The sequence below is a fragment of the Mastigoproctus giganteus genome, chromosome 11 (assembly GCF_048544385.1).
Source record: "Mastigoproctus giganteus isolate SK-2022 chromosome 11, ASM4854438v1, whole genome shotgun sequence".
NCBI classification, from domain to species: domain Eukaryota; kingdom Metazoa; phylum Arthropoda; class Arachnida; order Uropygi; family Thelyphonidae; genus Mastigoproctus; species Mastigoproctus giganteus.
The window spans coordinates 84,513,820-84,528,898 of record NC_143585.1 but is presented as its reverse complement, the minus strand read 5'-3'; the positions used below and the strand labels follow the sequence as shown (position 1 = coordinate 84,528,898).

The following is a 15,079-nucleotide window of genomic DNA, read 5'->3' as shown; positions in this document are numbered from 1 at the left end:
TTCACCTAAAAAAAAAAATCCAGGGGTATACGGCATATAAGAAAGAAAAATCTCTAGAGTTGAGGGCCACCTAATGGGGGTAGCCATACCAATCTACCCTCCATTAGGTGGCCCTCAACTCTAGAGATTTTTTTCTTTTTTTTTTTTTTTTGTTGACATTTTTGGTTTCACATCCTAGACTTTTTCATTTATGGGAAAAATGAATGCCACAAGATATTACACTAATTGGATGTTATCATACCGTGCTGCAAAGGGGCTCATATACTGAAACATCAGGAAATAAAAATTATTATACAGAAATGATATGTTTAAAGTAGCTTGCAGATTTTCCGAAAACATTAATGGAATTTAAGTGCAGTTGCCATTTTTTTCTTTGTCACTAGTGGCATATATTTTTTAACGCCAAAGCTACTACCTCCTCTGACAGATAAAATGTCCACTTTTTTTCTTCTTTTTTCCCCCTGATTTTTGAGTGCTACGCTAGATATAGCAGGCTCTATTCGTTTGTAGGAAGAAAGGCTCTGTACAAATTTCAAATCCTGAAAAGGAACTACAGCAGGTATAGGAGTCCAAAACCTGAAATCCGAAAAGAACTCACCAGTGGCGACTTTCCTCCAAGAAAAATTACTGCTAACTCCAGGAGCTACCCATAATCTTCTAACTGATAAAGCAAAATTGGAAGGCTCATGTTAAAATAATTACTACGGCCATAGAGGCTAAACTGATATACGGAGTCATACATTTCCTGTTTCGAGTTTAGCAGTATCAATTTTAGACCATGCGTCCTGAAAAAACAAAACACTTGAAATTGAGTACTGTATATATCCGAATTCAAAGAATGTGAAGGCTTTATTTCGAAGTTATATATTTCTTTAAAATAATTATTATGTCAACCATTCCCAAACGTAACGTAAAAGTGGGTTAGGGACGATTTGCATGCTTTGCGGGCTGAAAAACCTTTCTTTATTTCCTCCATTTGAGATCGGCTAAGTACAGCCTCGACTGAAGAGGACTGTAGAAATTCCTGGAGGAATTTTTACAGTCAACCCAGCCTCTCCAAACGAGTAACAAGTGACAAAACCAGCATTCTATCACGGAGAACTTCTAAAACGCTATTTGGTACAAATTCATAAGCATGATACCTACATGGAAAATACATACGAGCTCTAACTTTTGTTCCCCATATATGTAAAAGCGGCTAGTTTTACCTGTGTTCCACGAAGCTGTATTATAGTAAACAGTCTGCACGCAGTCGGAAAGTCCGCCATTCCTTTAATTGAGCGATAGATGGGAGTGAACATTCTTCACTGGTCCCGGCAGATATCTGAACACCAAATATTAAGTCAGTACCCTTGAAAGTCACTATTACGAAATGACAGTAGAGAATCTAAGGTACGAAGCATTTTTCCACCCCAGAAGACGATCGCCTTTGACTGGGTTACTTGATTTTTTATTTATTTATTTATTATTATTTTTCAACTATTACAGCAAGGGATTATTGACGACAATGATGAATAAATGATCAAATGATTATCCAATCATTGACCTGATGCCTCAGTATCAACTATTAAAATCCAAATAGCATCTATCGCTAATTTTACACATATCGAGAGTTGCGACAAGTCCCTGAGTGTTAAACCACATTTTAGCTCTTTCCTCTAGCTTAGACGGGCTAGTCAAAGTTTCATTTACCTACTACTAAAGACAGTGCCGGATTAAGGCACGGGCTGCTAGCAGGGCTCTTGCCCGGGGCAAGAAATTGCCTTGGTCCGGCAGTGACGAAAAAAAAAAAAAAAAAAGCTGGGTTAACAATGTTTTTTTACTGCTTTTGGGTTGTTAAAAATCAAACACGTAAAGCAAAAAAAAAAAAAAACCGCTTTAAAAATTACATATAATTTACTAAACTTCATTAAAGCATTCATCTGATTGAACCAATATTTTGAACTTCTTATTTTAATACCACAACGAAAACATCTATACACTTAAACTATGTTTCTAATATTGCCCATGAACTGCGAAATTGCTTCGCTAACTCAGAATAAGTCATAGGTCGACAACCTAGGATATTACCTACAAGAAGCACTAATGATATTCAGTAATTATTTGCAGGTCTTTTTCTCTCAATTATATCTAATAATTAGCAGCTGTAGGATTCGCTGTTACTTCAAGAGTAGCAGTGGTGAATGTGCCCTGTGAAAGAGGGAATTTTTGATTGTAGTTTTTACTTTCACAGCATACACCAGACTAAAATCTTTCATTTACACACCATGCAGAAACATTATTTGATTCACATAATTTCCGAGGAATCATCATGATATGAAATAACAATCATAATTTATGAATCTAAACTTCATACTACAAATCCCATCATCATTTAAAGGCGGGTCTAATGTCGTAAAGCACACGATTATCATTAAAAAAATGTCGGAATATTAATTTTAATTTCTCAATAAGTAAGGCATTTATTTTTTGGGCTCTACTCGTTTTTTACATACAGAATCAATTTTTAAAAATTCCACTAAAATCTGAAAACACTACGCTTATAATAAAATAATTATTACCAATTAAACAAAATTTTAAGTGTACCGACAATCAATAACGATGATAAACGATTTTAGGTAAAGCACTCCGCGTGCTATACGACTGATCATTTAATTTATGTTCATAAGCCACCTGTCACACCTTCCCATGTGTCGATGTTTCGACTTCTTTTAGGCGCGTTAGCATATCAGCGTAAAGTGCCTATTGTCTTCACCATGTCCGTTCGTCTGTAAACTGGACTCCAAATAGGTGGATTTTTTGCGAAATTTTATATTTAGCCATTTAGGAAGAATTTGCCAAGCATTCCCAAATTTCATTCAAATCGAACTGGCCATCATTATTTATTTCTTGCATACATATTATATAGGCTATCCATATAAAGTACATTGTAGCTGAAGCACTGGATGTTATGTTTTTTGCAGTGCGCTGATTGTAGGAATGAGTGGGCAATATAACGGATGCGCAGAAAATAAATGTTCTTGGTTTGTGCATAAAATCCACTGCTTTTTGTTAGGTTTTTTTTTTTTTTTTTCAGGGAACAACCTGTAAGAAGTTATGTTCAATTAAACTTTCTTTTTACTAGAATTTTTTAAATTCAGTTCTTTTGCTTTTACTTATAAACAAATCAAGTTTCATAAATTAAAAAGCCTGACATCTACTCCCTTGCCCGTGTGTGTATTTATTTCAACATGAATAATCGGTTCCTTTCGGTTACTATTGTCGACGATATCAAAATCAACTAATTTGCATAACTGATTATGGAAATTTCATAACTGATTATTTCTATTATTGAAATAATCCATTATTAATCATTCACAGCCTATGTTAAATTGCGCAGGAATACAAGGCCTGTAACAAAATTTCACTAATGGCCTCCAGGCCCCGAATTTTTTTTTTTTTTTATTTTGTTGTAGTAACCCCAAACATGAAGGAAGCGAAGGAAGGTTGCTCCAAAAAAGCAGAGTTTATTCCAACAGGGATAAATGAAGACGAAAAATAAGTTTGGAGAGTTGCGAATGGTGGTAAACTGGTTGATGCGCATTCAGACTGGTTTGTAAGAAAGAGGTGGACTTACAGATGCTAATTTAGAAGAACAGTACCTGTGCAAATATCAGCAGGAAAGGCATTGGGCAAAAATTGATAGTGTGAGATAGGAAGTTGGATGAAATTTTGGATTACTGTGCCACTAGCAGTATTTGATCTAGCAGGGTTTGATTAAGCATACCACAAAAACACACACAGCTGATTTAACCCATCAAGCCACACTATACAAATTTGTATTACTTGTTGTTAAGCAATTTATATTAGCTTAATATAGTGGTTAAAGGGTTTATAATATTTCACTATTGCGGTATTGTCACACCACAATAGTGAAGCAGTAGAACTGAGCCAAAGTGATTATTCAATTACACAAATTCGTAAAAGGATATTAAATTATTTAATTCTAATTAATATCAAACCTTATTCCTCTTCAAGATAAAGATTTATGGACCGCCATTTACTATGGGAGATAAAGGAAAATGGGCAAGTCTCAAATGAAAAAGATGACAAACATCATCCTGTGACTTGTATAGACATTTTAACGTTATAGTACTATTAATTTGGTTACGCAACAAAAGACAGGTGGTGGAATACGACTGCAGTCCATAACGGAAAACTATATCCACACAACAGTTGATGACCGTTATTTTGTCTGTATCTTCGATGATTACGATGAAATTTAAGCAAACCCTTAAGTTGTTAATGTCGGCGTGTAGTATATTCTTGCCATCCGAACTTTCATGAGTACAGGTTCGAACTGCAACAACGACAATTTTTAATTCGTAAGTATAACTTGATTTTCTTAGATTTCCTAGATTAGCAGAACAGTCGAAAGTTAGAAAAGTGATGCTTTAATGGCACACAAATAAAATGAATTTTTCGAAAATTGCACATAAATACAATAAAGGTGCATTATTGTATAAAAGGTAGACATTACGTTTAATTCTTATCGAAACAAAAACAGAAATATACTTACCAGCTTTCGAATTTCTAGCTCTGCTCCCCTTTTCACACGATTCAGTTCTGTCTCGTGCTCCTCGTGCAGCCGACGGAGGTCAGACGCTTTCCTGCGGTCAGCTTCCACTGCATCACTGAGAGCTACCCCCAGGTGTCGCTTCAATTCGCGCAATTCGGCTACTTCCTGTTGAAGTTTTCTAACATCACCACTGTCGCAGTTTATAACGGGTGACTGTACTGTCCGTCTTTCGGCTTCTCGAACCTGCGCATTCAGTTCTTCTCGTACTCGTTTGGTTTCAGCACGTGCTTTCCTCACTTCCTCGTCTTTCTCGTGAAGCATACGTCCCAACTCTGCTTCGAACTTTTTCAACAATAACTCTCTCTGACGAGCCAAGTCCGATTTTTTTTCTTTGTGCAATCGCACAATGATCTCGCTGGTAGTATCGGATAACTTGTTGCATTGCTTTGCAAGAATTTTCTTGGAATATCGTGATTTGTATAAGCAGACTCTACTCTGAACCGGCTTCAGACAATTATCAGGATCGCTGGCTCCAGCAGGGGGAAGTCGTTCGAGTGTAGTCGAAGTCATAGTCGATCGTTTCTTTTTAATTAATCTATAATGAAAAGAAAAAGATATCACTACTTGTATGGGAGTGTATCATAAGCCAAGATAAATTTTGTGCTCCAACCGTATAACTCGCCACTGCACATCACCAAGAGTCAATCACATTTGTCGTTGACGCTGGGTGACATGTAGTGGAGAGTCTGGGTCAACAAAAAACGTAACACGGAGGATTAAGGTAACAAAAAGAACAAATAGTTTCATGTGATTTTAATTTTTAATTGCTATCTAACACGGACGCCGAGTTCTTCCCCAAGAAGTTTCTCCTCCCCGCAGGCGTGAAACTGAGCGAGATTTACAAATGGCTGCATGATCTTGAACAATCATAGACCTTGAACAACAACCTAGCCATCATCCGCACCCCCCCCCCTGCAATGGCCGGCTGGTGGTATGAAAGTTTCTCTTCTGCCTCCCATTTAACGTTCTTTCGTGTCTTGTGGTCTACCGAGAGGATAGCCGGAAATTGCTAACTAAGATATCGTATAGGTCAGGAAGGAGGATATCCACATGCTAGTCAAAGAATTTTCACCTCCCGGGAATATTAACTTGGTAACGTGGTAGTATTATCGCTGCGTAACTGGTGAATTGGAGTAGGATTATCATTGAACTTAACTTTGATTTAAAATTAAAAAGTGTAGTTATTTGTGATTCTCTAATTTTACGTTAGTGAACTTGTTTGTTACTTATCGTTTATAATTGCTTCAGGATCCACATTCGACTTCTGCCGCCATTGTTTTTTTATCCATAAGAACATCCGAATTTTGCCGCCATTGTTAGCTGAGTGCGTGGTAGGGGAATTCTGGTGTTTTTATTGTGACAAATAGGTAACTCGAAAGTTCGAATCACGTAGTTTGCGCTAAGGGAATTTATTTTCTATTATAATTACTGTACTCAGAACTAACAAATGTAGGGTATAGCTTAATGCGATGGCGTATCCAAGTATCATCATAAGGGGAGCATGGCTACCAGGTCCAGGTATCATAGTAAGGGGGACATGGTGACCAGGCTTTTGAGTTAATTTTTTTAGAATGCCTCCTGCGTTTTTTCTTTAATTTCAAATTTTTGGTTACGGCGGGGCATATGCCCCCTCTGCCCACCCCCCTGATGGTATAGCTTACACTTGATAGGATATTCGAAGTACATATTCCGTAATCTCGATATATATCGAAAACAAGAGCCAATCGACAAATTTTAATGTGATTTTCGCGTTCAGCAGCCTGAAATTAGTCAAACTGGATATTTTCGTAACATTTTACTTGTTGACCAGTGTAATTAATACAAAAAAAAAAAAAAAAAAAAAACCAAAACAAAACTATTATATTTAGGCCACCCGAATAATTAATTTCATCTGCCGTGCTGTGTCTTATGCCTGTTAATTGCGTGTGTTCTATGGTCGATTTGTCTGCTTGCTGGATGAAAAACTTTGCTATCTACGCCTGAGACCGACTAACTCAGCCACGGAGTGAAAAAAGCCCATTAAAGTTCCTCGCGTCATCGACGGGATTAGATTAGAAACCGGGTCTTTTCCACCTGGTGTGGGGAGGACGGTGACACCACTGTGCTACCGCGCAGACAGTGTAATTAATACCATAAACTTCATAGCATAACCGGTGCATAGTGTTATTACTGCATTAGGCATATTAGTTTAGAGCAGGGATCGCTAACCGTATGCCCGCGGGCACCAAGGTGCCTGCCGAAGAGTTTGTGCCCGCGTGAAAAATTGGACTTGATATTGCACCCCGAAGTACGATGATTAAGCAGAGGAAGGATTCTGGAAAAAAATTGCGAGTTACTTCCCGAAGTTAGAGTATTTTCTCGAATCCAGAAATGAGGAATAAATCTAGCAACTTAGTTGCTAGATTTAGCATTTCTCACAGATATGAATCTGAAACTTAATGTATTAAATCTTGAACTTCAGGGAAAAGACAAGAATATTGCTGAAATTATTAGTTTAATCAGTGTATTCAAAGGTAAACTAAACTTGAAAAAGTTTTAATATTCAGCCTTTTGTGGAACATCTTGAAGAGCTAAAGCAAGAATTTAGATGGCGTTTCCAGCATTTCAAGAAAATTGAACCAGTTGTGAAATATGTTCTAAATCCATTCAATAATTTAGATATTTCTGAGATTTTAATATTAATTGGAAACTCAGGCTGATTATGAGAAATCTTTGGAAAAGGATGCTAGGAAAAACAGCAAAGAGTTCTTTACTTATGTAAACTCTAGAATGAAGAAGATGAATCAGATTCATCCACTTGATATCAATGGTTCAACTGTTGATGATCCTGCTCGGGTAGCTAGCAAACTGAATGAGTATTTTGCATCTACATTTACACACGAGGAGTTATTCAGGGTGGGGAATGGTTTGGGTTTTTTTTTTTTTTTGGAGCATTAGCAACTAAGGCCATATTGCTCCGGGGATATGCCCTGACCTTTCCGCATCGTCCATATTTGGTGGCTCACGGGCTCGAACCCCGGTCTAATCAAGAAGCGTGTGCCACGCACTGCTGCTACTGCCCACCTGGCTACGGAGGTGCCTGGTGGGGAATGCCAGAGGTGTATTAAACTCTGGAAGTGAGCTAAATGATTTTGTAATAACTAAGAGCAAAGTGGAAGAGAAATTGGTGAAAAGGATAAGGCACCTGGGGTGGTGGGATCTCTCCATTTATATTAAGGGATGCAGCGAAAGAAGTAAGCAAACCCGTAGCCATAATTAAAAGAACCTCCTTGGATTCAGAGAAGTCCCCGCAGACCGGAGATCTGCATATATCCCCAATTCACAAATGAGGATCAAAGGGTGACACGAGTAATTAGACCTGTTAGTTTAATTTCTGTTCAAGGGAAAGTAATGGAGTCACTGTTTAAAGAAGTAATGCAGGATCATCTAGACAAGGCTACAAATTATACTTTAAACACAGCATGGGTTTGTTAATGGGGAAATCTTGTCTGACCAATTTGACTGGACACAATGGTCACAAAAGAACTGGATGCAAAAATAATTTTATTATTATTATCAATTTATTTCCAAAGAAATGTCCCTTTACAGCTATCCAGCTAGAGGACACAGATTACATGATAATAATGAATAAATAAATATTTCCATACTATTTACAATCTATGTACAGAGTCCTCAAATGAATTGCTACAATACATGGCCTAAAACAGCATCTGATTACATAAATACAGAATCGTAAATATATAAATACAACAGTAAGTGGATAAAATGGCATCCGAGAAGTTATGTCACCTATAGTTTCACCAGGGTATACATATCTGCCAGAGAGGCAGATCTGTATGTTTTTGTCCTTGCAGAGCTTCTAACAGTCAATGGATAACGTGTTAAACATTTCCACTGAAATAAATGGAAACATGTTATCTAGGGAGGTCATGGTGCACAGCTTGGATCTGAATGGCAGTGCACTGGTATGAGTTCTATTACGAGCTGAAGGTCTAGCAATGATATCCCAGATATCAGGTGAGCTTAATTTCCGGAGAAAAGTTCGGCGAAGATCACGAGGTTCCTGGAGATTATATGATACTTCCAAGGTAGCATATTTAGATTAGAGAGCATGACAGATTTTGAGATTGTAGGTGGTAGGCATGCGACCTTATTTAGCCATTTTAAAATCCTGTATTTCAGGGATAGAAACCTGGTTTGGTAAGATGGAGGTGCCGAGGACCATATCGTTGAGGCATACAAAGGAATTGAGGTTATGCAATGGAGAATATGGTTAGTGAATATAGATAAGATGTGGGTTATGGAAGTTGCAGATCTCCTGTTTCACTGCTCATATAGCAGCATACGTTTTGATATAATATATATGGATTTCAGGAAAGCTTTTGATACTGTTGCACATAAAAAGACTGACTGCTGTACAAAGAAGAAAATAATACAGTATATATCTAGTAATTAGAATTTTAATGACAAAGAATGAAGCTTTCAGGATTACTGGATATATACTGTATTATTTTCTTCTCTATATCATGGAATCCAGTACCACAGGCCCATTTGCATTTACTGCTGTACAAATTGGAGCTGTGTGGCAATTAAGGGCAAGTTGCTGCTATGGATAAATGGATGGTTGAATGGGAGAAGATAGAGAGTGGTAATCAATGGACACTGTTCTTCGTAAACTAATGATGTTAGTGGAGTCCCTCCGTGTTCAGCCCATTGTTTTTTTGACAAATAAATGCAAAGTAGCAGTAACCCCAGAGTAACTGGGTGGTACTATATTCAGGGTTGTGGAAAATAAAGACCTGGGACAATTGCGCAGTCAGATATGAAGTTCTGAGCAGTGCAGACAGGCTCCCAGGATAGATCATGGGGCTTTGTCAATGATATACAGAAATATTTCTAGCAGGGATAAGGAGGTGATTATTCCATTGTATAAGGCGATGGTCAGGCCACATCTTAAGTACTGCATACAGGTCTGGAAGCCTCATTTTAGGAAAGATGAGGAGCTGCTGGAAGGAGTACAGAGAAGAGCAACGAGATTGGCGAGTGGAACAAAGCGGTGCTCTTACCAAGGCCTCAGTTCTGCAAATTGCAGCATCTGGAGACTAGGCACTTGCGAGGTGATCTGACTGATGTGTTTAAGGCTTTGATTGGATTGAATGGGCTGAAGAATCCCATCAGCATTGATGAAGCTCAATGTTGATGGGATTCATCCTCTTGCTCAGATTATACACACACACACACACACACGAGTGGGCCAAAATCCAACTTGAAAAAGACGGTTGCGTAATAGATGTACGGAAGTTTGCCTTTAGCCAGCGGTTGATTGTCGGAAGAACTTCCATCAGTTGTTGTGGAAGTTGACGTAAATAAATTCAAGGAAGAACTAGAAAAGCTACTAGAGGAAATGGAGAAGTGAAGTGGGAATTTTTTTTTTTTTTTTTGGCCAAAAATGTATAAGTTTGCTTTCTTGTATTTGCCACTACTAATGCTAATTTCTATTTTTTGCCTTGAAAATTCGTTCTTAATCATATAATCGCCGTATATTCGCACATTGCAGGGTGCGAAGGCATTTCGAACCCTGCAATGTTATGTGATTCCGATTCGTCTTTGTGGCCCCTACACCTCTTCTGCAAGTTTGTCGCACTGGTAGTGAATCACTCTGTATACACACACACAAGTATACGCCGTATACCCTCTGGAATCAGATTAATAAGCACAGAATATTCCCTGCATACGTAACATTCACAGCACTGCCGAGGAATCCCGTTTCCAGTTATTTCGAGAGGACGGGAGAGTGCATATCTGGCAGAAACTGCACGAAGCTATGCACCCCGGCATGTCAACAAGGAACTGTTCAGGCAGGTGGACGGTCGGTAATGGTCTAGGACGTGTTCAACTTGCACACGTTGGGACCTCTGGTACGTCTAGACGCATCTCTGTACGGTCCGGGTTAAGTGTCCATCCTTGCAGACCATCTGCATCCTTTCATGGCAGGGTGCCCAACAGTCCCGATATGGCCGGGATTGTCCCGATTTAGAACTTCAAGTCCCGCTTCACGATAATACCATCATTTGTCGCGATAAGAGAGGAAAAAACTTAATTTATTGATTTTACGTATTTTTAAATTAATTCTTATTGGAATCTAACAGACGTGTTAAAAATTAATTCTAATAACAAGAGAAAAATGAGAAAGTCTAAAAAGGCACTTGTTTGTCACTGAGCAATGAAAAAAAGAAAAATGGGTGCAATTTTTCTCAATTTCCGGAGGCAAATAATTTGTCTCAAATTGTAAGCTCCATATTAAGCATTCCACATTCAAATACTTCATCAGAGTTTTCAGCTAATGAAAACGGCTTGGCAGAAAGCAAAAAACAGTCTTTTATTAGAAAATTTAGAAGCCGAACTTATGGTGAAAGAAAACTATAAAACGTCCTGTTCAGAATTTAACGTTTTAAAACCTTCGGAAGGAGAAAAATTTTAAAACTAACGAAATCTAAAGAAAAAAATATATATAAAGCAAAAGTAGTCTTCTTGCCTATTTTTAAAATAACTGTTATAAATAATATAAATAGTTTATATAGAACAAATACATACTAACAACAACAATCATAAGAAATAAATACTATGATTGATTGATTGATAAAAAATGTATTTTAATTGTAATATTATTTTTTTCTTTTACTTTTTGAAGGAAAAAAATGCTATATTACACATTTCGTTTCAAGTTGTCCCGTTTACCAATTTTCAAAATATGGCTACCCTGCTTCATGCACCCACAGGGCAATGGCCTCCTCCAGCAGGACAATGCGCCTCCCCACAGAGCCCTGGTGACTAGAACATGGTTCGAAATGCATTCCGCAGATTTTAACCACCATGGAATGGCCTCCCAGTTCACCGGACATGAACCCTGTGGGGCATCTTTGGGATGCCGTGGAAAGGTTTGTTCGAGCTTTGGCTCCTTCACCCAGGAATGCGATTGAATTACGGACAGCGGTGCAATAAGCATCCTTATCCGGGCGAGAGGTGGGCCTAACCGTAAGCATCCCATAATTTCTGTCCACTCAATGTATATTAGTATAGTATACAAGCAATAACGTCTCTCTCTCTCTCTCTCTCTCTCTCTCGGCGCCTCCGTAACCAGGTGGGAAGGAGCAGCAGTGCGTAGCACACGCTTCTTGATTAGACCGGGGTTCGAGCCCGTCACCACCAAATACGGAGGATGCGGAAAGGTCAAGGAATGACCACCGCATATCCCGGAGCAATATGGCCTTAGTTGCTAATGCTCTTGAAAACCAAAACAACTCTCTCTCTCTCTCTCTCTCTCTCTCTCTCTCTCTCACACACACACAGCCCTGCGAACTGTGGTCCGCGGGTCCAAAAGGCGTCTGCGGCCAATTCCGAAAGAAGGTGGACTCTGTGCTCATTATATGAGCTACGAATACATTATGTAACAAAAACAGATAGATGCTTACCCGTTACACTAATTCTAAGGTAAGTCATTAAAGATTTATCTTAATCTAGTATTTTGGAGCAGAGGTATAACCGATTGTGTATCGAGCGGACTGCGTACAAACAAACATGCAGATATATTTTTAACCTTATTTTTTTTAAATCTGCATAGTTTGAAATGTGGAAGGCCAAATTTTAAAAAGGTGTGTTAGAAATATTTGTTTATCAATTACAATGCTTTATTATTGAGAAACAAAAAATGGATGCTTTTTTAATTTTTTTAAATGAAGTGAAGATGGACGTTTCCTACAGCAATTAACGTCGGGTCTCACTAAAGGCAATTAACGTCGGGTCTCACTAGGGGCCCGCCAGGTAACAGGCCGGACGAACAATGGGAACAACATACTACATATTCCACACACTTTTAAATCCCTGGCTTGTCGATACACACAGAACATACGTTGAGAAATTCCAGGAGCCGTCAGACCCTCAACATACCTAATAATACACCTCTTATTCTGCATGTTCCCCCCCGCTACCATCTTCCTTTGCTCTGTTTCAACAAAAAACATAGGGTTCCTTGCCCCTATGCTTTCACTTTCCTTTTACTGCGGGGCCCTTCCCAAAAAGCTCAAGAAACTCCGGGATTGGCCTCGCCAGAGATTATCGTCTTACTTTCCTGGCCTGGCTCCTCATGCCGCTGGATGGTAACTAGTGGTTGGTGGCGTTCCACGGCCCCTAGACCAAGAGGCCAACAACATAACCCTCCCCCCCCCACACACAAAACTACACATTATTCACATTCTGGCCTTTATACATTACTGTGCGCGTCACAGTGAGTTGGAGGGGGAAATCCCCAGTGAAGCCAGACAAATTGCACTATACACCAGAGGTTCCCAAAATGTGGGGCACTCCCCTGGGGGTACATTTGTTTTTTGGGAGAGAGCTCGTTGTTTCCATGAAGCACTTTTTTAAAGAAATATGGACAAACCATTCCACTAATCAAGGTACGAAACGGTTTTTATTTATTTCTATTATTTGTATTTTATTTTTTTGAGATTAGCATTAGCACCAATAGAGGCATATGATACAAGAAAGCAAGCTTATACAGCATCAGCCAAAAAAAAAAAAAAAAAAAAAAACACCTTCCCATTTCAACTATCCAATCGCTCCAAATGTTTGTCTAGTTCTGCCTAGAATTTATTTAAGCTGCCAACTTTTACAATTCTACAACAACGGATGCATGTTTGTTCCAACATTCAACCACCCGCTGGCTAAAGGCAAATTTCCGCACATCTATTCTACAACTGTCTTTCCTCAATTTGAATTTATGTCCTCTCAGGCCATTAAATGTATTGAAGTGTATATTAATTTATAAAAGTAAGTATATTCATAAATAAATTATGTGAAATCGATTTATTTCCACTTGTTCTGAAACTTGGGGGACGTGTGAAATTTATGAAAAATTTTAAGGGGGGCTCAAGGTACAAAAGTTTAGCGTACAGTACTTCTGCAGTATACGCTACAGCAAATCATTCGATTATTCCCATATATCCGAATGATTCATTCTATTATGACAGCTCATTCAAATGATATAATCGAAATATATTATTCAATTGATTCATTCGAATGATAATTTGTTAGCAACCACTATTCATTCGATTATTGAAATCTCTCGATTACTATTCATTTGATTATGCCTATCACTAGTTCACACGTTGCACTATGCTGCTATTCAAGGCCTATCCATACTTCGTATTTAATGGGCATTTTTATCGCCTTTTCACTTATCGTTAAATATTACTTAACTGTAATAATCCTCCTCCTCCCACCCCAACACAACAGTTAGCAGAGATAGAAGAACTGAACATTAATTCATATTTAAAAAAAAAATTTCGATCAAATAGTTTCGCCATTCCAACAAAATTAATTCACTCGCTTCTACTAAATTATATTTATAATTTAGTTGATAATAATTATCACAATTAACTTCATTAAAAGTACATTTTTTATGATAAAACAGATAAACTTCTTATAAAAACGATGACACAATTATTAATACTTTCGGTAGGAAGTCAATATCTGCATATTTATATACTGGCATTGTGTATAAATTAACGTATAATAAAGCTTATTTATCTGTAAACAGCAACAAATTGTCAAACATCTGTACATAGCCCTGTCAGTAAAGTTATATCCTCTCCACCACGAAATTGGAAACGTTCCATAATTGGATTTTAGGCTAGCCTAAATCATTTTCCGGAAAATGATTTAGGCTTACCTAAGAATGTTATTCCGCTTATGCAGTGTGATTATAAGAACTAGAACTTACCGTATTAATGTATATAGTGACAACAGCACATGGAAGTCTGCAGAAGCCCCATCTGACTAATGCCTTCCATCACTTCGCTCTTGCCGCTAAATAGTGAAATGGAATGGTGCGTTGACACAACCACTATATTTGGAACAGCCATGTTTAGCCAACACTACTCGATGGTACATGACATACGTATTTGTGCGAGGGCAGGTAGGTGAATAAGAATAAAATAATCATCACGATAATTCTAAAACAATTAACGAAATGTGTTTATTCTCAAAGTAAGACATTTATAATGCGCAGAATATTTTCTAAAGTACTCATAAAAAATGAAAAACATAAATTTTTATTTATTTTATTATTATTAATATATGTAAACATTATTTATTTACATATTGTAGTTTGATTTTTTTTAAAGCTTGTTGTGGCTTGTCTTTCTTTCTTATAAAATTCTCTCTCCTTTTTTTTTTTTTTTAATTTGAATTGCAAGTATAATTGGCTATATTCAACATGATTACGTAACTAATTTGAATAATAGTACTTAAATTGATATTTAAATACCGCATTACTTCTATTTTATAAATTGTATATATAATAAATAATATAAACTATAACTATATTATAAATAAATATAAATGTATTATAATTATATGTCGTTATTTAAAATAAAAGTTTCCAAGAAGGTTCATAAACAT

General features: G+C 37.5%; 1 protein-coding gene across 3 annotated transcripts in view; it reads right to left on the bottom strand.

The window, feature by feature from the left end:
* LOC150078211 (uncharacterized) overlaps nucleotides 1-14,519 on the bottom strand; it is a 446,657-nt gene extending 432,138 nt beyond the window's left edge. For all 3 annotated transcript variants that reach the window (XM_090385062.1, XM_090385063.1, XM_090385064.1), the window contains exons 1-2: nucleotides 14,400-14,519; nucleotides 4,559-5,153 (exon numbers count right to left, since the gene is read on the bottom strand). In XM_090385062.1, the coding sequence (XP_090241188.1) occupies nucleotides 4,559-5,128 (570 nt within the window). In that variant the 5' untranslated portion in view covers nucleotides 5,129-5,153; nucleotides 14,400-14,519. The remainder of the gene's footprint in view (nucleotides 1-4,558; nucleotides 5,154-14,399) is intronic.
* Nucleotides 14,520-15,079: the final 560 nt, after the last annotated feature.